Source organism: Sturnus vulgaris, chromosome 1, assembly GCF_052056855.1.
Source record: "Sturnus vulgaris isolate bStuVul1 chromosome 1, bStuVul1.hap1, whole genome shotgun sequence".
NCBI classification, from domain to species: Eukaryota; Metazoa; Chordata; class Aves; order Passeriformes; family Sturnidae; genus Sturnus; species Sturnus vulgaris.
This window is the reverse complement of record NC_142243.1, coordinates 10119993-10146375: the sequence shown is the minus strand read 5'-3', so window position 1 is coordinate 10146375 and position 26383 is coordinate 10119993. Positions and strand designations below refer to the sequence as shown.

At 40.2% G+C, this 26383-nt stretch overlaps 1 protein-coding gene across 5 annotated transcripts in view; it reads left to right on the top strand.

The window, feature by feature from the left end:
• The window catches only part of DIP2C (DIP2 acetate--CoA ligase C (putative)), a 313844-nt gene that overhangs the window by 175700 nt on the left and 111761 nt on the right, over window positions 1–26383 (top strand). For all 5 annotated transcript variants that reach the window (XM_014872250.2, XM_014872252.2, XM_088159264.1 and 2 more), the window contains 3 exons: window positions 7346–7456; window positions 24445–24570; window positions 25419–25628. In XM_014872250.2, the coding sequence (XP_014727736.2) occupies window positions 7346–7456; window positions 24445–24570; window positions 25419–25628 (447 nt within the window). The remainder of the gene's footprint in view (window positions 1–7345; window positions 7457–24444; window positions 24571–25418; window positions 25629–26383) is intronic.

Below are 26383 nucleotides of genomic sequence, written 5' to 3'. Positions count from 1 at the left end.
ACAGCTAAGAGCTGAAGTAACCACTTATACAGGGGTTTATTTCAGAATAACTTTCTGAATTTTATCTTGATCATTCAGTTCTGGGTAAGATAACGTGGACAACTACACGCACACTATAAAGAGAAACCCTCCCTGCAAGGAAAAAACCCTAAATTACCTGTATTCCCCATAAGCTGTGGTTTTACCTAATTTGCTTCCAGTGTTTTGCCAGGGAATTTGATTATTCATTCACAGAACAGAGACAATGTTGTTATCAATTAAGCATTGCTTCTAACAGCTTAGACATGGGTGGTTCATTCTCTCTTAATCAAGTGCTGTATCTCTGCTAGATTGCTTTCTGTAATTTCCCATCATTGGTACCACCAGTGTAGCTCTATTTGCAGTGTAACCATGTGGACCAGTCATCACTGCTTTATTTATTATGGTTAATAAATCTGTGAGATGTGGTGCTTAAAAGGCACCTGCTGCTCCTTTCACATGCCTAGAGACAGATCCCTGCACCTCCTGCTGCTGGAGCCCCAACAGCACCAGCTTAGGAACATTTCAAGCTATGCAGGGCAGTGGAGATAATACATTTGTGCAGAAGATCCCTCTGCCTTACAAAAAAGCAATTTTCTGTAGAATTAATATATCTATTCTCTGTGCATATATTTGCATATTTTCTATGTGTGTATATGTACATGTGCATGTCTTTGCTTTCAGCCATTCCTGCTGCTAAGTCTTAAGGCACTCCAAGTTAACTTGGTGATTACAATTTCATTTTTTTCTTCCACAGACATTATTTATATTGCAACATTTTTTGGATTGCAAAGATTGCAAGGAAATACTTAAACAAAATTTGATTCTGAAAAAATACTCTAATGTATTCATTTTATTAATACTAACAAGTATTTCTAATTCTCAAAGATCTTACCAAGGGATAACAATGATGGGCCATTTCAAAGAGTGTATGTGTGTTGAGAACATGGATCTCATTGAAAGGCATGTGCATTGCACAGCATGTGGCCACATCCCTGAAACCGTGCAATAGATGTTTCACAGATGAGAAACTATAGCACACAGACAAATGCCTAGCAAGTCTTGGCCTTAAAAAAGAGTTTGGTTTTGAATTGGTGGATGCTGGCAGAGCTTAGTTTGGACAAAAAGGTACTGAAAGCCTCTGAGAAGTACGCCTTGAGGACATCACTTAAATATGATGGTTACTGTTTTGGTTTTGCCACCATGACTGAGAGCCCAGCTACCATTTTATAACTCTTTGGTTTTTGATTGCATCTCTGTTTTCTATCCTGTACCAAGACCTCATAATATTAAACCTTGTTCAAACCCAGAGAAAAAAATGCCTTCCTTCAGTTTTCACTGATGAGTACTGATGAAATCAGTTAGTAATGCAGGTAGTGGTTTCAGCACTTGGTGTGATATTGGGGGGAGGACATTTTTAGTACACATCAGAGTTGGTGTGTTTTTCCAAGAATTTGAAGATTTCCATGGAAATACCCATTGATGTTCCAGGAGGTCATCTGCAGAACATAGGAGCTTAGGAGGAAACATGAAAGTGTAGGTCTAAAATCTGACAAATGAGTGAGGAAAGATGTCTCAGCCAGAGGTGAAGGAGAGAGGGTAGAAAGGAAAAACACCACTGAGAGCCTTAAAGCTTGACCAGTGCTGGAGCAGAGGAGGTGGAGTCTGTGGAAGTGTTTGAAGAGCTGAGTGCCACAGTCAAAATGAGAAACTGCTGGAATTCACAGTGCTGCCTGAATTTGTCTGCATTGTGATTTGACCAGCCCATTGGTGAATATGTTTGCATTGTCAATAGGCAGCCTTCTTTTACATATTCTCCAAAAAGAATCTTCAAATGGGACACTGAAACTGTCTAAAGGAAAATGGAAATCAAACATCACATAGCTCTGGAGCTGTAATGTGATGTCCACCATCACTGGGATAAAGGAGAGAAAAAAAGAAGTCTGTGATATCCATGCTAAGCTAGAATTGAAAGTTAAACCTTTCAAGGAAATGCCGGAAGGCAAAATTGAGATTGTAATAAAGAAGGAAAATTTGAAATATGTGCATTGTTTTAAGTCAGACTAAGAACAAGCTCACCTGTGAAGGAAACTTTTAATTAAAAAAATCTAATCAGAAATTACATTTTTCCAGATTTATCTAACAGAACATGGATCCACTTTCCTGCATGTCTTTCGTTAGAAGTATTGTATTTTAAATGTCCCTTGGCTTATCCAGTGAATTCATTATTTAGTTGCACATTTGATGGGAATAGTGAAATGCCATGCTAAGTAACCAAGTTCCATGGGGATGGTGTGACATTCAGCATGTTTACAAAATACACTGTGTGTTCATACCTGGCTTTACTTTCAAAGCTGAGCCATCAGCCATTGAAGTGAAGCTCAGGAAATATTGTGAAGGGAAGGTAAATACTGTTTCTTAAAACTGTTCTACAAGCACTGTGTGCTTTCCTTCCCACTGGCCCTGGAGTTTGGTTTATCCTACAGCTCTCTCTCCTGGGGGCACACATTGTAAGTTAGTTTTAGAACAATAAATGTAGTCTCTGTCTAAGAATGCTTTGTAGTTCTTGTCACTTAGACATTTCAGCTTTTAAATATTTTTAGATGCAAAAATTAGGCACAGACATAGAATAAGAGATACATCAAAGCAGCTTGTCAACTGTCATTAAGGAAATAATTGTCCTCTGTTGGAGAGGGCAGTGCAGTTATTGCCATGTTATCAGCACATAGTGTTGCTGCAATTCAGCTACAAAAAGAGGTAATAAAGAAAAGAGGAAAAAGGAGATGAAGGGGAGGAAAATTTTAAAAGGAAGTGAAACCTGCTTCCAGCTGACAGTTTTGTACCTTCCATGCACTTAAAAATAAACCTATCCAGCTTGCAGTGGTTGTACTTAAATAGCTTCACTGAGGCTCTTGCATTTTTAGCTAAATGCAGTTAAGAAAGGATCCCGCTTGTAGATTAGGATTTGTGGATTGATATATCTGCATTAAGTTGTCTGCCTATGAACCTTATATTTATGGTTCCATTCTTATGAAGAGATATAGTTAATTTAGTTGATGAAACCCAAAGAGCTTTTCAGTTTATTCCAAAGCAGATACTTCCACTGACCACTTGCACAGCTCTCAAGGCTTCACTGGGCTTATGGAGTTACCTGAAGATGGGTGTCTGGTACTGTTTAGGATTTCCTACGGTATTGGAGACATCTGCACAGCATGAGCACACATAAAACGGGACTTCAAGGGGACAATGACATTCTGATCAAGTTGGGTATCACAGTCCACAACATCTGCAAAGAAATTTGGCACCTCTGTTTAGAATCCTGAGTTCTGGTCTAGGTCTCTGTTTTTCATAATGGGAGCTTAGCTTAAGCACCTTCTTGTAGACACCTAAATCTTGGGGTCTTAGAAGCTTTAGCTTGTATTGGGAACACATCTGTTTGCTCCAGTGCACCTGCTGATATTGGTGTGTATTGTGATGACCATGAAGCACAGATTTCTAAGCCTCTCATATGAAATAACTGTATAACAGGTATATACACTTTCCTGAAATTCTTCATGGCTTGCAAAGAGTCACTTGGTAAAGTCCTGCTTCAGCTGCAAGACTGGGGTGGACCATGGCGTTATTAAGAATTGTGCTGCTTTGATAGTGACTGTGAATGTGTGTGTGTGCACAGGGCGCTGCCACGACACTGTCCTTTCTCTTAGGAAAGCCAGTCATTGCTTTGCCACCTCCTTAAATTTAGGAATCGATCCAAGTATGGATCCTTAAGCCATTACGCTGCCAATTCACAAACGCGTCTAGGCGAAGCTGCACTTCAACAAGCATTAGCACTTAACTCACAGACCCTTGTGCTGGCTGTGAAAGCTATCAATTTTTTGGGTTTAGTTATGTTCAGAAGTAGAAGTAAAAAAAAATAAATTCTTGTTACTGCACTGTACTGCTAGAGCCTTCATGGAGGTGAACAATTCGGCTGTTAACACCGCTTTGTTATTTGTGGCAACACTTCACCGATTTCATGGTGCTCATTATTCTGCATGGCTTTTACTCCCACCCATCGCTCAGGAATGGCAGTGTGTAGGTTCTTGCTATTGTGTCCTTTGTCTCACACCATTGCTGGTGCTGTGGGAGCCAGTGGGTGCATAGGAAGCCAAGATGTGAGTCCAGGCAATCCAGCTAATTCCTGCTCCAGCCCATTCAGTAGAGAACTGTCATCCAGTTCCTTGCTGTCTCTCCAATGTGGGGCAGTGCTTTCTGGTTTCCCACCCTAGAGGAACACAATACAAATAGGTGTCCCCACAACTGGCTGATGCAGAACTTCTCCTTGTATTTTAGCACACAATTAACTTCCTTATCTTAATTGGTGTTATCAGTGAGCCAAGTTCATATGTCCTATTCCACTCTTGGGTAGAGATTTATTCACTTTTTAAATACATATATAGATAAGTGGGAAGTAAAACTATCAAATGATCCCCAGGATCTCAGAAGACATTTTGATACTCTGATTTAGTTTTCTATAGCCTTAAATGACTACTGGTGCAGGATGATGAGTTGGGGCTCCCTCTTTCCTGACTGTATGAAGAAATTTCATGTTGCCCACTGGGTCAGAACTGACTTACTTAAAAGAACAACACATGCATACAAAGTAGAAGAAAATAAAACTTGCTAAAGTGTCTCACTTTTAAGATTAGATGAGACACTTAATGTATCTTTAGTAAAAACACAATCTCCATGGTGAACTGGAGGAGGGAAGAGCCCTTGGCAGTGTCAGGGAGTGCTGTGGGCAGCAGTGCTGCCTGACCAGTTGGGTGTCCTGCTGCCTTCTGCCATGGCAGGGACAGTGTTTGATGTTACTCTGTATGCACTGGCTTTTTTGCACCTGGTAAAAGATGTTTGTGTACTGCCCAGAGCTGCAGAAAAAAAATGAGATACTTGGGGTGTCTCACAGTCACTAAGCCAGAAGAAGGAAGCCACAGGCTTGAATATATTTTGTCCAATGATTTTCAGGTCTACCTAGAAGGTCTCCCTCCTACAGAAGTTGTACACCTCTGAAACTGATGCTTTCCCTTACAATTTAATTTCCCCTAGATGTTTCTAAAGCCTATTGTATGTGGTTTTGTTGTTTGGAAGATGCAGTTAATCCTCCTTTCATGTATCATCATGATGTTGTACTGCAGTGGCTACATCTCAATTATCTTTGTTTATTTTTCTCCACATGCCATTGCCATATACAAGTCACTTGCCATGGGAAATGTGGCACTGCTTTCTTAGCAAAACCTCTGTCACACAGCATCAATGTCAGGTTTAGAATTTTGGGGTGTTTTTTTTAGCATTTTTGTGAATATATGGGATTTCCAGAAATTATTTCATTCCTGATGATGCAGATAAGGACTGAGATGAGTAATAGTGCTTAGCATCTCATACAGACTGAAACAAAATTTTTGGAAAAATTTCAGTCAAAATTAATTCTGTTATTAACTGTGTATTGCTCATATTCAGGGTGGCCAAAAAAAAGAAGGAAAAATTCTGAATATAAAATGGAGGAGAAAGTATTTATTTTGATATATAAAAGTGAGGAGAAGTACTCCTTTTGATTATTTCAGTGATTTAGAAGTCAAGTTAACCTGACTGAAAGAATATTAAAGGGAAGGGAGAGCAAGTTAAATTATGCAGTACTATAGTGTGGAGGCAGAGGAGTTAAATGAAGACATTTGATTTGATTTAAGAGAGTGAATTATTAATCACAATCTGAGTAGAGAGAAATTTATGGATTCATTGTGTCTTTTAGGCGCCTGTAAGGTTTTACTCCAAGCATGTTTTTCAGCCAACCACCCATTCCTTCACAAAATCAAAGCAGACTTACATTGCTGATAATCCAAAGATTTAAGAGAGAAGCAGTTCAAGTGCTGTTTATTTTCACAAAGAAATAAGCATACAATGCCAACATTTTTCAAAATATGTTTTTTAAAGAGTCCATTGAAACCCAACTGAGACTGATTGAAGTAATCACAGGATTTTTGGTTGGTCTTTAGTCTACATAAATATTCTTGTTTCCACAAATGTAAATTCTTATCCCTCTCCAATAAGCTGGCATTGAACCGTTGAGAAATAGTAGTGGAGAGTTTTTACATTATGTTTTAATTGAAAAATATGAGCATATTTCCAAGTATTGTTTTGTTGAGTCCAATTTCAAGTTATTAGTCCTACATTTGAGCCTAAGTACAAGGGGACAGTTTTATTTCTGTTGTTACAATTACACATAGTGTGTAATTACTTCTTAAAGGAAAAAAATCATAGGGAAGAATCAATTTAATTTTGTCAGGTACTCCTGCTCTTCACCCCTGTGCATCATACACCCAAGGCTCTGTGCTTTGTTAGCTGCAATGTGAATGCATCAGCTGGGCTTGTCTGCTCAGGTTCTTCTCAGGAAGAGAGCATGGCACCAGATCATGCTGCTATTACAGATGCAGGTTTGCTTTCTTTTCCTGTTGTTTATTTGAACTTTCCTGCTTAAGTCATTGCCTTCACTCTTCTCTGGAACTTGTCAAAGAACATCAATTTTTAGAAGTGTTCATAGATCATGCTGCTGTTATATTATTACTATAGATTTAGAAGCTTTCAAGAAAATACTATTTTTAAAAAAGCAAATTCACTATGGGAAAGGGATTAATAAAAGGTGTGAATCTTAAAATACTGGCTGTTTAGGCTCAGCATACTCAAATGTTACAGGTTTACAAGGCTATTTTTGTTGCTTTGCTGGAACAGGTTACTATTTTCAGCTTGGTTTGGTGCAATCATTGTTTACTTTCTGAGCATTGGTAGCTAAAAATGACTGTAGATATTACTATAGTTCCCTTCCGACAGGAAGTAGGTTCCACAGGTTAGTATTGTGTTGTCACCTGCTGACAAAACCCAACCAGAGGAGGTTTCAGATGATACACACTGTGTTTTCTTAGGAACCAATTTGTGGGAAGGTTTCAATAACCATTGCAATGGTGTCTGCCTTTATTAGCTCATTAAAATATTTCCTAAATACTACTTTATGAAAAGTCATCTGTTTGTGGAAATAAAAAATGCCAAGCTTACTGTCTGTTTGCTCTTTCTATGTTGTCCATGACCCTGGAAAAAGGTTTTTTAGAGAGAACCAGGAAAATAACTGCATCAGAAAAGCTGACCAGAGGCAAGTAGTGTATAACCAATTGACACGATGCAATTTAGGCACTGAATGTTAATTTTCTACTCTTAGTGTACACTGAACTCTTCCTCACTATAAATCTTCCAAAATTCAATCAGAATGAGCTGTTTGGTTTTGTTTTTTTCATTAATGCAGGGGTGGACCAGGCGCTACCACAAGAACGTCGAACTCCTGTCACTCCGTCCTCTTCGTCTCGGTATCACCGTCGCAGGTCCTCAGGGTCACGGGATGAGCGCTACAGATCGGGTGAGTGGGACTGGAGACCCCAGAACTGGAATGAAAACTTGAAATGTCTTGTTCTGTTCCTCACTATTTTGAAAAGAAGGTTGTTGTAAATTCATGTAGCTTTACGTGGGGAACGTTCATTGTGCGAACAGAGAGACACCGTCCATGTGTGCAGGGGTGGAGTTACAAAGCCAAGATACATCTGGAACTGGATCTGGCAGCGAGCATGAAGGGCTGAAAAAAGGCCTCCTATAGGGACATTAATAGAAAAAGGGAAGAGTAGGGAAAACATGGTCCCACTGCTGAATAAGGCAGGAGATCGGGTGACAAAGGGCATGGAAAAGCCCAAGATAATTAATGTATCCTTTGCCTTGGTCTGTGCTGATGATATTTGAGTTCTGGAAACCAGGGCATCTGAGACCAATGGAAAGTCTGGAGCAATGGCAACCTATCCTCTGTAAAGGAGAATCAGGACAGGGAATATTTGAACAAACTGAACAAGTAGAAGTCTGTGAGACATGATGGGGATGCGTCATTGACCAATGTGAGTCCACTTTCAACTCATCAAAAAGTTGTGTTAATCAGGAGAGGTTTCTGCAGACTGAGAGAAAGGAAGGTTCATTGCTGTCTTCAGGAACAGCAAGAAATAGGATCTGGGAAACTACAGGCCAGCCAGACTGGCTGGAAGTTCTTTTTAAATATATGAAGGACAAGGCAGTGATTGGGAGTAGACAGCATGGATTTACAAATTTCTCATAGTAGGTTGGTCAATTCATGCTTGATCAGACTAATGACCTACAGTGAGATGACTTCCCTGGAGGGTTGAAGGAAGAGCAGTGGAAGTTGGATGCCTTTACTTTAGTGAGGCTTTTGACAGTGTCTCTCATAGCATCCTCTTTGACAAACTGGTGAAATGTGGATTAGATAAGTTGAAATCGGATTAGATAGGCTGAAATTGAGTTCAGAGAGATGTGATCGATCAGTGGCACTAAGTCCAGCTACACACCAGTCTCTGATGGGTACTGTAGGGAATGAACACTGGCTCCAGTGTCCCTTAATAGCTTCATTAGTGATTTTGCAGGTGAGACAGTGCCCTCTTCACACACTGGCAGATGATACCAAATTGGAAGGGGCAGTTGATATACCACCATACATGTGTAATACCATTCAGAGGGATCTGGGCAGCTCTGAAACTTCTTTGCTCTTACCTTTGAAGGTGTAAACTGCATGTACCTTACCACAATGAAGGGTAGGTGTTCTCAGCTGTTGTTTGAGCTGCTTCAGGGGCTGCTGCAGTATGAGCATCCTTCTCAGACAGCAGCCTGAGGCCACAGACTGGTTCATCTAGTGCTGCCTCTCTTGCAGCTGCAGAATTAGGGAGCCACAGACAGCAGCACCCACCAAGCATTGTGGCAGAGACCCTGGTGAGCTGAGAGTCAGAAGCCAGGGCCTGATAGTTATGAAGGGTCTCGAGGAGAGTAAATTTGACTGTGGAAACTCTGGCTTGTGTTGAGAGATTCCTCTTGCTGGATGCAGTCAGACTCATTCAAATACTAAAAATTTGATTTAAGCTTAAGAAAAGGTTTTTTTTCTCTAAGAGAGGTCGAGCCAGGTTGCCAAGAGAAGTTGTGGTGTCCAGTCTTGGAGCTATTCAAAACCCCACTGGATGTGGCCCCAAGCAGTGTGCTGTATATCACCCTGCCTAGAGCAGGGAGTTGGACTGGATGGTCTCCAGAGGTTCCTGCTGACCTACTCCAGTCTGTGGTTTTGTGGCACAGCTGAATTTTACTGTACTGATTCTAGTTTGGTAATACTATAAGAAAAATATTTAATTTGCAGTATAGCAAGTTGGGAACATCATTATGCCCTAAATAGAAGTGCTGATTAAAGGAAGATAAAATTAATTTCAGAGCTGAACAGAAGGGTAATAACTCATTTCCAAGTGAATGGGATCCAACTTTCTTCGTGATACTGCTCCAGATATAACACAAAATGAAGGAAGTGATTGGTTTAAAACTGGTTTATAATGGCTTCTCACAACAAGAAAGAGATTGAGGTGCTGGAGCATGTCCAGAGAAGGGCAGTGAAACTGGCAAAGAATCTGGAGCACAAGTCTTATGAGCAGTAGCTGAGGGAGCTGGAGGTGTTTACGTTGGAGAAAAGGAGGCTCTGGGGAGACCTTATCACTCTGTACCACTCCCTGCAACAGCCTCTCTTCACAAGTAACAAGAGACAGGACAAGAAAAAACGGCCTCAAGTTGTGCCAGGGGAGGTTTAGTTTGGATATTAGAAAAAAAAGATTCTTCACCAGAAGAGGTATCAACTATGAGAACAGGCTGCCCAGGGAAGAGGTAGAATAACCATCCCTGAAAGTGTTGAAAAGGCATGTGGATGTAGCACTTGGGGATGTGGTTGAGTAGTGAACACAGTGATGCTGGGTTAATGGTTGGTGTTGATCACGTTATCTTTTCCAACCTTAACAATTCTATGACTCCATAAAGGAAAAGTGAGCTCTGAAACTTCTTTGCTCTTACCTTTGAAGGTGTAAACTGCATGTACCTTACCACAATGAAGGGTAGGTGTTCTCAGCTGTTGTTTGAGCTGCTTTAGGGGCTGCTGCAGTATGAGCATCCTTCTCAGACAGCAGCCTGAGGCCACAGACTGGTTCATCTGGTGCTGCCTCTCTTGCAGCTGCAGAATTAGGGAGCCACAGACAGCAGCACCCACCAAGCACTGTGGCAGAGACCCTGGTGAGCTGAGAGTCAGAAGCCAGGGCCTGATAGTTATGAAGGGTCTCAAGGAGAGTAAATTTGACTGTGGAAACTCTGGCTTGTGTTTGAGAGATTCCTCTTGCTAGATGCAGTCAGACACATTGTGCTGACACAACTGGAAAATTGTGGAGAACTTATTAAACCTTTTGTAATGTATCTCTGGTTCATTCCATTAGTCAAAGAACTTGCCATTCCCATTTAAAGAAAATTAAATGATAAATGTGGCAGAGAAAGTTCATGTGTGTCCAGACCATTCTGATAAATTTTTAAAACTCCCTCCTCCCTTCAGAAACCCTGAGTTCATACTGTAGATGTTGCCAATTTTTTGTGGAATAATGGTTGTGGTATCTGTATAATAATTCCTTGATATATAAGGTCCTAGAAACTTCTCCAACATTACACTATAAATGGTCTGATTTCTACCCAGTGTTTTTAAATAGGTAAAAAATACTATTCCTGAATTTGCCTAATTTGTGGGCGTTCAACACATGGTCCTCAAAATTCTCCAAGCTGTGACTCGCCAGAGCAGTTCTGTTAAAAACGTGCATTTGACTGTGAGTCGAAAGTCGTCTGCTTGAGTTCTGCTTGCCATTTGCAAACGAAGATGTTGAGTCAGTTTGGGGAAGGGCAAAAGGAGACATCCTGCATATCTTCATTGGGTGCCTCTTCTGAGACCCCAAGACTGCTCTGAGTTGGTGTTGCTGCCTCTTGGTTTCAGTTGCTGCCTGCTGCCTTAAAAGGAAGGCATTTGTTCATTTGTTTGTTGTGAAATGGTACATGAGGTCCTGTCTTAGGGATGGGGCAAATTATATGTATATATAAACAATAAAGACATACACGTCACTGCTGAGAAGAAAACTAAGGAATTCAGTGTAAAGAGCTGTCTTTAGTGCAGGAGTCTCACTTGAGGACAGTCAGGACTATACTCTAAATTCAGATCTTGCTGCTCTGAAAATGTCCTCAGTGTTAAAACTGAAAAGCTTGACAGTGTTTTGGGGAATTCTGGCAAGCTTTGAATTTCTAGCTTGGTTGCTGTATAGCATGACTCCTCAGCAAGGCATTGAGCTCTGCAGCAAACTGTTTTGAGCAACTCCTGCACCTTCACTCAAAAGAAAACCAAATGTAGCAAATGTCAGTGAAGGTAAATGTAAGTATGCATTTCAATTTTTAAAAGTTATTAGATCATCTTTAAATTTACTTTCAGAGGAGCTTTGCTAAGATACAGTGCAATGTTCCACTCTGAAAATAAACCAAATAACCAACTGAACTATGTCCTCCCCTTCTACGTATTGCCCCTGTGAGATCAGAAAGCTGTTTCTTTCTTGGTCTCTTAATTACTCAATTATTACTGTAGATTGCAAACTTGCAAGTCAGATTTCATTCTGGTTATCATGTTTTCAGATTCAGATTTGCTTCAGGTAGAAGTCTCTCTTTGGCTTATTGTTTTGCTGTGCTTAATACTTCAGCATCTCTGCTCTGATCACATTGTGATTGTTAGATCCTAGCTGTTTCCCAGATTGAGTGTTTGTTATCATATTTGGCACATCTACTTGGAAAAAGCCCAAAACAAAATGAATACACACTCTTTAACCAATAAGGAATTCACATCTAGGAAAACATTTCCCTTCCTTAGTGTTTTTGCACAGTTTATTTCAATTAACATCTGCAAATAAATCTCCCATTCCAACTCTGATCAAAGTCCTTCTCTGTCTCTTCTTGGTAAGATTTTCCTAATTGGAAGTCTAAGATTCTGAAAGTCATCCAGTTCTCCTTCCATGTCTTTGTTTTTTATGTGGATTTAGATGTCAGCAGAGATTGTTTAATGAACTCTCTTTGGAGACTCAAAATCATTGCTGCCACTAATATCACCTTCAATTTATTCTCTTGTATTATGCAAAATGTCAAACTGTGACATTTTTAATCCCTACCTGTTTTCTTACTTCAATCTTTATTACTACTATTATTATTATTATTATTATTTCATTAATGTTATAACCAAATTTTTCAGCACTATAATTTTGAAAAGCTGCTTTCTATGATTTTATATTCTAAATAAAATTGACATTTGTGGACACTATTTTTTCCCTAAATGTTCCTGGGATATTTTTTATTTCAAGATAATTGGATTTTAGAATGCAGCCTACATTGGAAATTTAGTCTAATTCTTTAAAACGAGAAAGGTTTAAAATTTCCTGGCTGCTTCTTTTTATACAGGAAGTGAGCCTGAAATCACTATGTTTCAAAATGTCAGCTTTGATCATTTTTCAGATGTTTAAAGAAATAGAAAATGCTATAAAGTGTAGTAACTGAATTAGTGCAGGGTTAAGCCATACTATTTACTTTATACAAATGTGGCAAATAGTTTAGCTGATATTAATCCAAAAGCATTCCTTGATTTGTTTACTACTGATTTTTATAAAATCTTGTAGTATTTATTCATTTAGAAACAGTATTTGGAAAGGTTTGCCAAGTGTAGATCACAGCAATGTTTTTCTCTTAGCAACTGCCACTCCTTATCCAGTGCTTGTACTATAACATTATCTAGGGGCTCAAGATGACACTGAAGCCAAATAGTGCTGTGGGCTGGATCAGTAACTTTTGCCAAGAGGCTTTTTTGGCCTGGTGGATTTTCAGGCAGGAAAGCTGAGGCAGAGGAATGCTGGCTTGCACAGCACTTGTGGCTCTGCATGGGGAATAGATGTCAGCATCGGGCTTGGTCTGCTGCTGGGACTGCGAAGTCGAGTTAATAATGGTTCTGTAGATGTAGCTGCAGTTGGCCATGTTTCCTTGGTGCCATTTAGAAACTAGGTTTCTCGGGTACTTTTGGAAGCTGCAGATCCATGGATTTGGGATGGTGTGTTGAGATAAGAAGATAGGAATTATGTGGTGGAGTAGCAAGGGGATAGCTTGGATAGCCTGGCTTTCCCACTCCTGCCGTGCTGTCTGGACGAGGTAACTCAGTGCAAGACTCGGATTTCCAGAGGCTGTCGTCCCTCCATACACTCACTAGAGCCCTGCTTGCTCGCTGGTATCCCTGCCTGCATTCTGCTCTTGTTAACACTGAAAACCCTCCTAGGAGAACCTGGAGTTTCTGCCCGCAGTGTTTAAAATGCCATCATATCAGCGTTCTTGCTTTTGGAAGAATGGTGCGGTGCTAAAAGCCCCTGCACAGCGTGGCCCGGTGCTGTCGGTCCTGCCTCGGCCCTCGCCGGTCGCTGCCGTGGCGGAGGCCGGGGCTGGGCTGGGCTGGGCTGGGCTCTGCTGCCACGTAAAGGCTGCAGTGCAGTACAGCAGCGGCTGGGCCCTGCCGGCTGACACAGCCCCGGGCAACTGGGCGGCTCCTTGGCATCACAAATTGTTTTCTTGTTCACCATAAATCTCCCCCAGTTCTTTGTTTCCCCGCCGGCCATGGTCTGTGGGGTTCAGAGAGCAGCTCTCCGTCAGAGACCTTCAGCACCTTTCTGGAGAGCAAGTGTGTGATCCTCCCTCAGCTGGGTGATCAACGCACAAGGAACTGAAACATCACGTCCTTTACAACTTCATTTTTCCAAAAGGACATCCTGTGACCTTTAGATTAGGCCAAAGCAAGAAGCTTGAGTTCTCCATTCCAATGTTGAAAACCAGAGTACGTCATCGTGTGCCAGGACCTGGCTTTTACTGTTTCCACACTTGTGAGGAACAAAAACTCACCTAAAACCAGAATGGATAACACAAAAAATGTGCACCAATAAAATTTAAAAACTAAAAAAAAAAAAAAGCAACATTAATTGCCAGGGAATGTGGTGTAATACATTCAAAGGCACAGGGATATGTGAGGAATGAGATAGTGTGTCTATGATTTCTACAGCACCAGAATTCTCTGGTGAGATAAAGATGGGACAAATGGGTTGGGCCAAGGTTATTAAGTCTCTTGGTTCTCATGAGCTTTGTAATAGGCCTTGAAGGTGACCAAAGCACTGCCTGGAGCAGTGTAATCCTTAAGAAAAGTGTGACCAATGAGCTCTAAAAACTGAGTTTTCCAGATGTCAGGAATGATGTGGGAAGTAGCAGTGTAAGTGAAATTGTGCTTCCTCTATGACTGGGGGTTCATGGTGTCCTAGAAGTAAGAGTAGAGAGCACATGCACTGCATGGACTTAGTGGACAGGTTTTAAAAGGCACAGCAGCAGGTGAGTACAAAGCTGGGAGCTGAGAAATGGAGTGTTTTGAGAAATGCCATTTGTAGAATCAACATCTCTCAGCTGGTAGTATGGAGAAAGAGTATGGCCTGTTGGGTACCTGCACTCCCAGCTGGGAGAGTGCCTCCCTTCTGACACTCTTCTGGTGATTTTTTTCCCCTGTAATTTGGGTGGTGGAGGTGAGAAAGAAAAAATTGGTCTGGTAGACCATCCTTAGAGAGCTACCAGCCCCTGCCCCAGAGATCCCCCCACTGCAGGGAACAGCCCATTATCCAAGTGCACTCAACACTTCTGTTACAAGACATCTTAATATAGGAGATACTTGGAGGTATTGCCAAAAGAAATGCATCCTAACTACATCTCACTGCTCAAGCTCCTGAGCCACCTTTCCCACACTGGTGTTCAAAGGGGAAAAGACAGAACCATTTATACTGAGCATGAAATTGTTAAACTTTAGTACGAATCATCCCAGGCCAGGTTTGAGGGTCATTTGAAATGTGGTAGTTAGGAATGAAAGAACATTCCCTGTAGACCCAAGTCCTAGAGATGCTGGCACCAGACCTTTCTTAGCTGAGCTGCTCTGCTCTAGGAGCTTCAGTACCTGCCTCACCATTTATTTTTTCTCATTTACTATAAGGCAGGTGTGTGCCTGAACCCTAACAAAGGTGGCATTTTGTCTCTTTATAGCTTACCTCATGGTGATTTGAAAATATACAGGTAACTTATATTTTGTGGTTTTGAAAGGACATTCAAGATCTCGCTCTGCAATCCTGCCAGAACTGACCAAAAAAAAATACACTATGATACTATGAGAGTTGTGCATGCTAAAGGATGGAATGGAAGATTTCAGCAATCATTTTTACTGAACCCTCATCATTTAGCATTTCTCTGGAGAAGAAGGATAAAGGAAAATATGTTTAATGCACTATGTATTAGAATGGGACAGGAATGCATATAAATGTTCATGTGACTGATCATAAAACAAATGATATTTTAACCCTATATGTGAGGGTTACTTGTAGAAGTTAATTTGAAATCATTAACTTGGCTGTAAATAGACTTATTCAGAAATTAATTAATCTCCTATCTGATTTAGCTTGCTTACAAATTTCAAGCTACAACTTAATCAGGACAGAAAAGAAGTTGAAGAAAAATGCTGGGAAACATGTAATTTTTATGACCACATCCTTGCTTTTGACCCAGCAGGAAAAGTTTGTGAGGAGAAGTATAGAACTCTTGAGAAAAATTATTTGAGGATCTCTGGAGAGAAACAAATACTAAGTTAGTTGAGTTCAGATTGCATAGTAAGGGGCCTGAGATGAGATCACTGTGTGAAGCTGACTTCCAGATTGCATTACAAATGGGATAATAAATAAATGGAAGGATGGAAATCATTAGTGGGAGACCTGCATGTTGGGTTTTTATTTCACTTATGAGGAGAATTAATACAATTTTTAAACTCAGAGTTTTAAGAAAAGCATTTTAAAATTAACTTTATTATAATACCTGAAGAATCCAAATTAAATCAAAAGCTATGCCTTTTAGGAAAACCAGCAGTGGAGTCAGAGAGAGTTCAATCTGTTGTTTTGGTGTCCTCTGTTTCCAGCATGTGAGCTGTGTTTCACAGCCTGCCCATACAGCTTTCCCAGCCACGTGTTTGGCTTCTCTCTTCCTTCTACCCAGAATTATGGATTGCTGCTGTGCCAGCCAAAGTGGGAGATGACAGCCATGCTTCTCTTTCTTAGAGTTTAGCTTTCTGACCACATGAGAACATACTAAGCATCTGGTTTGTGCATGTGGTTTGTGCAGCAGGTGGGGATGGAAGATGCTCAGGAGGTGCTCAGCATTGGCTGAAGGATGGCACAGCCCTTCCTGCACCAGTGGAACTTGTTGGCTGCAGCATCCTTGAAAAGCCAAGCCTTTCCAATGGCACATTCATGGGAGTGCACATCTTTTCTAAACCACTGACTTTTAACTGCCAAAACTGTTACAGATCAACAACATTCAGCCCCAAATTCACAAAAAGACAGCAGAAGTTTCCCTGACATATATATGTATCCCCAGTTCCCAGTAAAGCCAGATGAGTATATATAGTACATATAGCTTAAATATCCCAAAGACTGAAACTTGCACACGTAAGTTGTTTTTTGAAAGGTAAGCAACAATTTATTTCTGTTACTAACCTCCACAGCCCTCCTATAAATGAGAGTTATCTTAGAGCAGCTGTTCTTGCATTCTATCATGTGTTGACTGTTATGAATGCCATATTTCAGAATTAATAGCAAACCTGCTTCCAGATGGAGAGAAATTAGGTGTCACACTGTTTGGGCCATGTGCTTTCCTATTTTGATACCCAGAGAGATTGTGAAAGTATTCTGAGACTGCTTCATTATAGCATCACCTCCAGCAAAGATCTGTTATTATATGGACTCACTTTCACATTCCCTGGGGTGAGATGATTTCCAAGGGACTGATCTGTGTTGGATGAACACAGCAATTTTTATGAAATCACTTGCCCTGTATCTGCCTGAAAATAACTCAGTGCTGTCAGCCCGGGACAACCAAAAACAAAACCGAACTGTAATCTGTTCTGATGATAGCACATTTACCATGTTTCACCCTATTTACTATGTCCTGATTGCATTTCCAATAAATGTAGCTACCAAGTCATCCCTATTCAGAGTATTTACAGGCCACTTATTAGGAAATGAATTCTCAGTGTATCCTTTGTTTCCATGGCAGCTCTAACAAAGGTCTGATTAAGCTCAGAAGCAACTTTTTTGTGCTTTCAACTACTGGTTTCCTGTAAGACAGCAATTACCAACTTTCTCTCTGTATAATTACTTAGCATACAATTGCTATACTTGCCATTGTCTTATCCAGAATTTTCTGCCAAAATTCACCTTTGATAATGCAATTTTCCTATAGTATCAGCTGTTTCCCTGTAATAACTCGAAGTTGTTTTGATTATTCTGTTGCACTCTGTGTTGATGCAGCAAAAAATGCTTATGCTTCCATTGCCTTCTCTGTCTGTTCTTCCAGCTGCTTTCCTTGATGCCATCCCAGATGCTTGCTTCCCTATGACAGAGATTTATTTGTGGTTTTATTTATTTGTTAAATATCTGACTTCAGGGCTGATCCTCTACTGCAATATAAACAAGACATAACTATGTATCATATGTACCTAAATAACCTCTAATTAAAAATCCTTTGGCATTCTCAACTCATTAGAGCACAGCATCAGCCTTCTTGATCTTAGTAATCTGCCATTCTCTGAGTGAGTTAGTTGTATTTGAGGGCTATCCTGTAACAAGCAAGGAGTCTAAACCTTCTCAGTCCTTGGGCCTGTCTTGTCTCCCAGTTGTCATCCATCAAGTTACCAGGAATTGGCTACTAATGCAAAGGAATGTTTGCAATGGCTAGCTCAAAAAAACCCCAAAAAACTCCAGGGAGAAGAATGAGAAGAATTACATGAGCCAAAAGGAAGAGACAAAAGAGATGGATGAATTCAGACCACAATTAGGTTTGTGTCCAGGCAGTTTTATTCTTCCAGGGGTACATCCCCTGAAAGGAGAGATGGAAACAGTACCATTACCTTACAACAGGCAAACCAGGCTGCAGAAGATGGTAGAGACTCTGTTAGGTAATTCTCCATCTGTACAGAAAAAATTAGGCAGTGGCTTGTTTTTTCATATTTGTGTTTCTTAAACAGCTGGTAATTGCATATTAAAGCTTTATAATTCCTGGGAAACTGAAAACATGAGTAAAACTAGAAGGAATATATTTTATCAGAACCAGAGGCAAAAAACGATTCTAAAATCTTGATTCTAGCAATGCATGACTCCTGTCTACAGCCAGTATAATTTCTTGTCTTAAAAAGAGACAGGGCTGCGTGGTAAATGAGATGCAGGAGAACTACTTGACACACAACTGCAAGACCTGATTTAAGTACAAAAGAAGATAATGTTTTTCTTTTGTGTGCTGAGGCATTTTATGCAAGGGCCGTGAGGAACAGTTTTATAATGTGGGATTTTTTAATGTAGCTGCTGCTTGCCGTGGGAAGAGCACCCTGTTCTGTGATCCATGCAGAAGTCATACCCAGATCCATGATCTGTGAGGAGGTACTGCTTTGCTTACAGGATTTTGAGTGTTTGACATGCCTATGGAGCAAATGCAGCTAATATTGAATAAAGGAAGCTGCTGAGGCAAGTTAAACTTATGCAGGGAAAAAAGAACCCCTAATAAGCCCTTCACCTTGAGGAAAAATGCAACTGTAATTTGTTGAATAGGTTTTTGTTCTTTTTAAAAAGAAGAGCTGAAGAAAAAGGAGCTAGGTAAAAGCTGTTAAGGTCTTTAGGAGGACTAGAAAATTGCAGCATATTTCAAATGTCTCAGTTGCAATTCAGAGCTTTAAAGGACACTCTCTCTGGCCCAAGTAAGGAATGGGGCATCCCTGTCTATGGGGTGTAAGGGGTACAGCGAGTCAGGATTATGCTCCATGCCAAATGAGAATGCACTCTTTGGAAGAGTGCTCTTCTAGCAGCTGTACAGAAACAGAAGATGCTGCAGCAGGGCTCCATATGTGGAGCAGGAAATGGCTGGCCTTGTTCATCACACAACAATTGATTTTTGCTTTAGGAAAAGACGACTGATTTGCTTGTGGAGACAGCTGAGCCTAGAGGGATCATACATAATGTCTTCCCCAAAGGAAATGACTAGGAGAGGGCAGCTTGTCATAGAGGGAAATCTCCACTTGTTCTAAGTATGCATATATTTGTGCAAGGAGGAGAGAAAGTATGTTCCCCAAAAAAGGCTTTATAAAAAAACTTCCAAAGACACTTATCCCAGAGCCCAGATGGTTAAAACCATCCAGCTCAAGTTCTGACTAAAAAAAATAATTGTAGTGTTTCCCCTGAAAAGGATTTTAGCTCATTGACAGCATATGGAATAAATGGTTAAAGAATATTGTGAAAAAGGAGTCAAAAGTATCACCAGTCTGAAATTAACAGTGTTTATTTCTGTGTTTCTGAGCATTACTATTTCACCTTTGACCACTGCCCACCTATCAGCAGTTAATACAGCTATCTCCCTGACATCTTCTGTCACTGAGTCATCCTGTTAGAGAAAGGTGTCCATATCAAGCTGTTTCTGTGCAGTAATGTCTGTTTTAATGGGGATGGCTTTTCTTCCTAAGTCTTTCCATTTAATCCAGGAGCACACCGTTGTGCCAAGTTATGAGATAAACCAGATGAAAAGAGGCACTGCACTAAGCAGAGCACTCCCAGGAAAGCTGGGCAATTCATCCTGCTGATGGCATGAGGAATTTGCAACAGTTGAGTGTTTCTGGTTATGGAGCACATTGGCCAAAGCCATAGGTCATCACTCTGGAAGTCTGAACTTGCAGACCCCCATTCTCTGTGCCAGTTTTAATTTCTCCGCCCTTTGTTTTGAGACCTCATCTCTTGTACAATAACAGATCATTAGCTCTTTGAAAGGAAACTTTCTCTCTACCACCTGCTTGTTTTTACAGTTCCACTTCCTTTCTATTTCACTCACTGCCTTTATTCCCAAAAGTATGCTTGCCCTTTCTATCCTGTCATAGAAAGTAAAGGAAGAGGATAAACAAGTAAAATCTCTTAAATGCAACAGGGAAAAGACTGGGGACAGAGCTGTTGTGTCTGCAGTTTGCAGCCCATAAGAAATATGTCAGGTTGAATGCTGAACACCAGGTTGATTGGTGTTAAGCAATGAGCAAAAGTTAAAAAGTGAACTTTCCCAAGCTTGCTGCTTTGCTCTTTCCCATTCATTGATTCTTTGAGTACAAACACTCAAGTTGGATTCAAAGTGTGGTTGGCCAAGCTAAAACAGTGGAAGACAATAGCGGATAAGTCACTATTCCTTAGTTCCTGCTACTGTAGACAGAGTTAATGATATGTTACTCTATGATCTAGATTTTCAGGTAGTCGTTTTATCAGCTATAGCAGTATAGTTAGAATGCCACATGAAAGAACATTTTGCCAAAAAGCATGATTTTTCCACTTAGACATGGGACATTCTCAGAAAGCTTGAGTGCAATTACATCAAGGTATATTTCTGTTTGAAACTGTATCAGAAGTTTTTAGTTGGTGAGAAATTACAGCAAGCAACGCTATAAGGAAAGACAGAAAAAGTGTTCTTTTCATGCTTTTTTTAATGTAGGCATTTCTGTTTGTTGTTTCTGGACCAAGTTTTCATACTCAGACAATTTTTTTTCAGGAAAAATTAATGAGAAATCTGTACTTTATAGCAATACTCAATCATAGTATGATGTATTCAGTTAGTCTGAGCATGCCAGGGTAGACTGAGAAGGAATTCAGACCTGCAAGACAAGGGCATCACCCTACCAGAGATGGTTTAAAATTCTAATGTGATGTTCCTGCTGTGTGATGTGTGGAGAATACAAACTGCTTTGTGATGATGGGATTTGGGGGGGATAGCAGTTTCCTATCCCAATGGAACTTGGATATGTCTTTGCACTTTGTCCCAATGTGCTTCGCAAATTGGTTCCCTTTCTTTAGAGAACAAGGAGTGTCCAGTTCTTATTGTATAAATTTCTGTTGCAAGTCTCCTTGCATTTTTTCAGTAGCTGTTAGGAAGTAGTGAGTTACATACAATATGATGGACACCACAGCCCATCTTTGACCAAGGTGAAGGGAAAGAGCTACCACACTCCAGTTCAAATTCACAAGAAGCAGATTACCAGGGATACTGGTGATGAATGTATGTTTCAACTTAGATTTAAATCCATGCTTCACGAAAGTACAGTAGGAGATTATTAGTTGTGTTTTGGTTAACATTCCTTGTGCTACATAAGCAAAGTTGGTTTGTAGAAAAGCAAAGCTAAAACCTAGAGAAGAGCAAAGTATGTGTGTGCAAAGTGCATATCTGAAGCTGATATTTTCTGAGAACAAACCTCCTTGCTGTTTCTGTCTTGCTGTGGTTACAGGATTGATAGTAACCCATGAGTTGCTCTCAAGTGTACTTCTGAAGTATCAGTTTGGCTTTCCCTCACCTCTCTGATTTCTCAATACTTTGGGTCTTGGTCTCGAGGCATGAAGGGCTTGAAGGCTGTTCATTAACTTAACCAAGTCCTGCTCTGTACAAGACTGTCCAGACAGGTTAAGAGCATCTTCAGAACCCACCGACTTTCATTTAAAAGGAAGACCATACAATCTGTACAGGGTTTTATTCATTCTTTACCTAATCCTTAGCCATTCTTTATATGCTTAGAGAAGCTTCGGTTAGCCAAGAGTTTTATTCCTGAGAGAGAACATTGTGAAAAGATTTTTCACCAAAGCTTGACTGTTTATGCTGCATTTTATTACTCTCACCCTAGAGCCCTGTAAACTCTTGTTGATGCTCCCTGGACCATCTCTGGATTATCTGTCCTCAGCATTTTCTAGACATGTGTCCTGTAGTTTTTTGGTAGCTGCCATAGTCTGAGTAATGCCTTCAAAATATTTGAGCTTGCAGGCTGGGCTGGGAGCAGGTGTGCATGTTCCTTCTTTCCAGTCAGCTTCCCTCTTGTTTATTCAGAGTTTCTTGTCTTTCACATTGTTTTGCTTTCCTGTGAGGCTTTGGGTTTGTTTTTTTTTTTTTAGCAATCTATAGTGTGACTTATTCCATGGTAGCCCATTACAAATAAACATATCAAGAATGTGCTTTATTAAGAAAACAACTCAGTTCCTGGACTCCTGTGGACTCATTTGAAAATTAAAACCCTGTAGAGTGTTTTTAATTAAGCTGATGAGTCTACCTTCTTATATCAAAACAACATCAAAAAAGAAATTAAAGAATTCACGAGTTCTGATTCAGTGTCCAGCTGTCACTAAGCATTTTAATGATTTTCTGCCAGCTGTCCTCCTTTAAAAAATTTTGGCAGAATTTCTTCTCCCTCTTGACACAGTTAAAAAACAATCCTATGTACAATAAAATACAAATAGTCCCTCTTGTGTTGATCAGCAAAATTTATTTTCTTCAAAAGAATTTATTTTTTCCCAAAAATTGCTGCAGTGTTGGTTTGTTGAGCTTTTTTAAAGGGAAAGGTTTGTTTTTTTTTTTTACTACTTGATATCTAATTGCTATCCTTTGAAGGAAAACCAAGAATTTTTCCTCTTTAGTAGATAAGAAACTATTAGGGAGCATGTTCAGTCCTGTGTACCTTATTGACATTGGTGTGCAGCAAGCAGGTAGGAATTTATCTTGGGGTCATGCTGTTAGGTAAGACTTATACTATTTATTTTCATAGTCAGATGCTGTTCACGTAAATTTTCTCTCATTTTTCACATAAACTTTTCATCAGCTTTCAATTATAAGAGAGACCTATAATGACTTGACAGGAGAGAAATTGTTCTCTGGGTTGATGATAACGTTGGTCTTCCTTCATTTTGGTCCGTCAGCTGCATGGCTCTTTTATCTTTTGAAAACGGTTTTCCGGCTTTGCTGTTTGCTTTTCTTTGCTGATATTCTCATCCTCTTTATGATTTAAAACATGAGAAAAGAAAGCAACTCACAGAAGCAGCTGGTAGTGTTCTTTTTCTTATTCTCCCCTGTTATACTTCTACTGAGAGGTGCTTAAACTCTGGCAGAAGATAGGAAACACCATTATTGGAAATAAAACTCTGCAGCTTATCAGCAGCTTATCATCTAATGCTTCTAGTCATCCTTCCAGGTTGTTATTCACAATGACTTACATAAATGTGATTCAACCAACGCTTCTTTAAATAAGTATATATATATAAATATATATATATGTGCACACACTCTTCTCTTTCCTGTTGCTTTTCTTAGGGCACATTGCCTGTTCAGAGCTGCCAGCACATCTATACAGGAGTAGGATAATGACAGCGTGCTGCCAACCCAGCCTGTGTGGGTGGAGATGCAGCAGCAGCAGAAGTGGGATCACTCTGGATTAGACCTGGTTCACTGTGCTCCTGATCCACAAATGGGAACAACTAAACTATGCACACAAATTGCTGTATTTTCTACAGCTGACCAGTGGCAACTGGCTAAAAGGCAGGATGTCAGATGGTCAATGTACGTGGTAACTTCTGTACACACAATGAACTCCTGTTGGCTGCCATGTCTTTTGCATACATTCACCTCATGTGAGTCTTGTCCCAAATCCATAGAAATATGCAGGCAAACAGTGCAAGGTAATAAACTAAAGGCAGACTTATTTCAATATGTAGTTATGGTAGTAATTAAAAAATGGTGCTTAAAACAAAGTCATTATCAAAAAGTCACTCAGATCTTTTAGACATGATAAATGGCCTTTTTCAAACTTTGGGAGGCAGGCAGCTGTAAATACATGGGAAAGGTAGAGAAACTGTTCACCTCTCCAAGGAGAAGGAGTCTGTTGGGTACTGTGGAGTGGGCTGGTGTGAGCTGTTTGCAACGCCTGCCTGCAAGGAACCAGATCTGTGCTTAGGGTGTTTTTTTTCCTCATTCCACCTCAGGCCAGCCCTATGTAGTACTTATTTGTCTGTGAATAATGCCAAGTGACAGTGGCAGGAGAAGGATTTGGGAATGAGGGACCTGTTGCCATTTCTGTTGTGGCATTTTACATAACTTTTACCCTTCAAGCAAATGTGCTTGTTCACTTACTCTGTGTGACTTTTGTGTAAATTGGAAACCTTATCCATTTAAAAAATGGGCAATGTTAATACACCACAGTGCCACTGAAAACAGCAATGGTCACTGTAGTAGCAGCTCCTGGTTAAACAGAGGTTTGCTCTGGGGAGGTGATGTTCCTGCTCTTCAAATACTGCAGCACTCTTCTGGGAATATCATACAGCTCAAAGGACTTGCTTGTTAGTACAACACTTTTTACTGTAGCTGTTTTTTCTACAACGAGAAGAACTCCTGCAGTTCCTCCAAGATCCCATGTGTTCCTGGCCTCCCATCACAGGATGTGCCTTGTCAGCCCAGCTGGCACACGCACGAATCTGTGCCAGGTGTGCTGGATGCACAAAGAACAGCTCCTTTCTGTCTAACTCTGGCTTCAAACCTCTTTCCTTCCAGATGTCCACACAGAAGCAGTGCAGGCAGCCCTTGCTAAACATAAAGAAAGGAAAATGGCAGTCCCCATGCCCTCAAAACGACGTTCATTGGTGGTGCAAACATCAATGGATGCCTACACACCTCCAGGTGAGTATCTCTCAATTTTTATGAGAATTTTAAAAATGTTTTTTTTTGCTTCTGTGAGCTGCTAATCTGTCAGCATAGATAGTAATGGAAATGTCATTTGATGCACACTGAGCTTAACTGAGGTATGTTTGAAGAGAAGGTGAACTGAGTAGTGGAAAAGTCAACAAAGACAGTTCACGTGATTGCTTTGCCCTTGGTGATACCTTAGACCTTCCACTGGTCCTTTTGGGCTTACAGGGACCTAACTATGGCCAGTTTGTCATATTTTAGGATAGTCTAAGTTCATTTCACTTTTCTGGTTTATTCCCTAACAATGTAATGTAACATTGTCTTAGCAGTTAGTTGTGCCATTCCCTTTCAAGTTTATCTGCTCTTTTATCTACTAGACTGTGAAAATACTCCATACCTCATGCTTCTCATACTCACTGAATCTGGCTGAGATTCCCATTTCACTGAGGATTGGACTTTGTACAATTGGGAAAGTGTCTCACAGACTTTTTGGAGTGAGCTTGGGAAAGCTTTTTTTATATTCTCTGCTGGCTGGAGATCTTCAGGAGATTCTGTGTTTAACATTATAAAGGAAGACTTTGATAATCTCTTTTTATTTTTCTTTTTTTAATTTTTTTGTACAGTAATGCACACGCCATGACCTTAGAGCAAGAGAAATGCATAGTTAGCTGCTGACTTAGGTTCAGGGCCTTTAGTACTGCAATTTTCTCATTATGTTAGCCCACTTTCCTGAGATTTTCTTAATGGCACTTTCTTGAGATTTTTGATATGAACATCAGTTATTTCTATTAAGAAAATCCCTAATTACTGCAAGTTAACGAGCTGTTTTTAATTACTAGATACTTCTTCTGGTTCAGAAGACGAAGGCTCCGTACAGGGCGACTCCCAGGGAACTCCCACCTCAAGCCAGGGGAGTATAAACATGGAACATTGGATCAGTCAAGCGATCCACGGCTCTACCACATCAACCACTTCCTCCTCCTCCACACAAAGTGGAGGCAGTGGTGCTGCACACAGACTAGCTGATGTTATGGCTCAAACACATATAGGTCAGTATACACATGTGTTGAGTGTGTCCAGTTTAACATGAATTTTGACTCCCACTATATAGCTGATACTGCTATATAAAGTCTTACAAAAGTCTTTCCTGTGCTGCTTCTTTGCTTTTTAATATTTATATATATTATATGGAGTCCTATGTTCCTATTTCAGGAGTGAAAAATAATAGCAGTCTAGATTTAGTAGTGGCAAATAGAGTCTAGCTGGTTACCAAATACCTTAGAATGTACAGTTGCATGACTGTCATTACTTAGCACTATAAAGGTCCCTGTAGGATTCATCAGTAAGGAAAATCAGTGCATGCATCATTAAGGATTGCTTGCATATGAGTTTCCCCCACTGCTGCACCACTTTAATTACATAGCTTGAGTGATTTTTGATAATTCTGTTAACAGTAGTCTGCTTAAACATATTTTTTCTGCCTTTAATTGAATTTAGAATACTTGAACTGGGATATCTAGCGATTATACTCTGTGGGAGAAACCATTATATTCAGCTTCAGAGAAGGAAGCTGTTATTATTAATAGCTTGTTTATTTCCTTTGGAAAGATCCTAGGAAGTCAAAGCCTTCTTGCCATTAAGGCTAAGCTTCACAGACATTATTTTAATATTGTGCCATTGACACTAGTCTTTATTAGCATCAGGCAGCTATTTGATTGGATATGTGGAAAGCAAGGCTTGGTTTCTGTTCACTCTTCAGCTGCTTATCATACAAGGCTTTTACATTGGGTATGTTCTTGCTGGG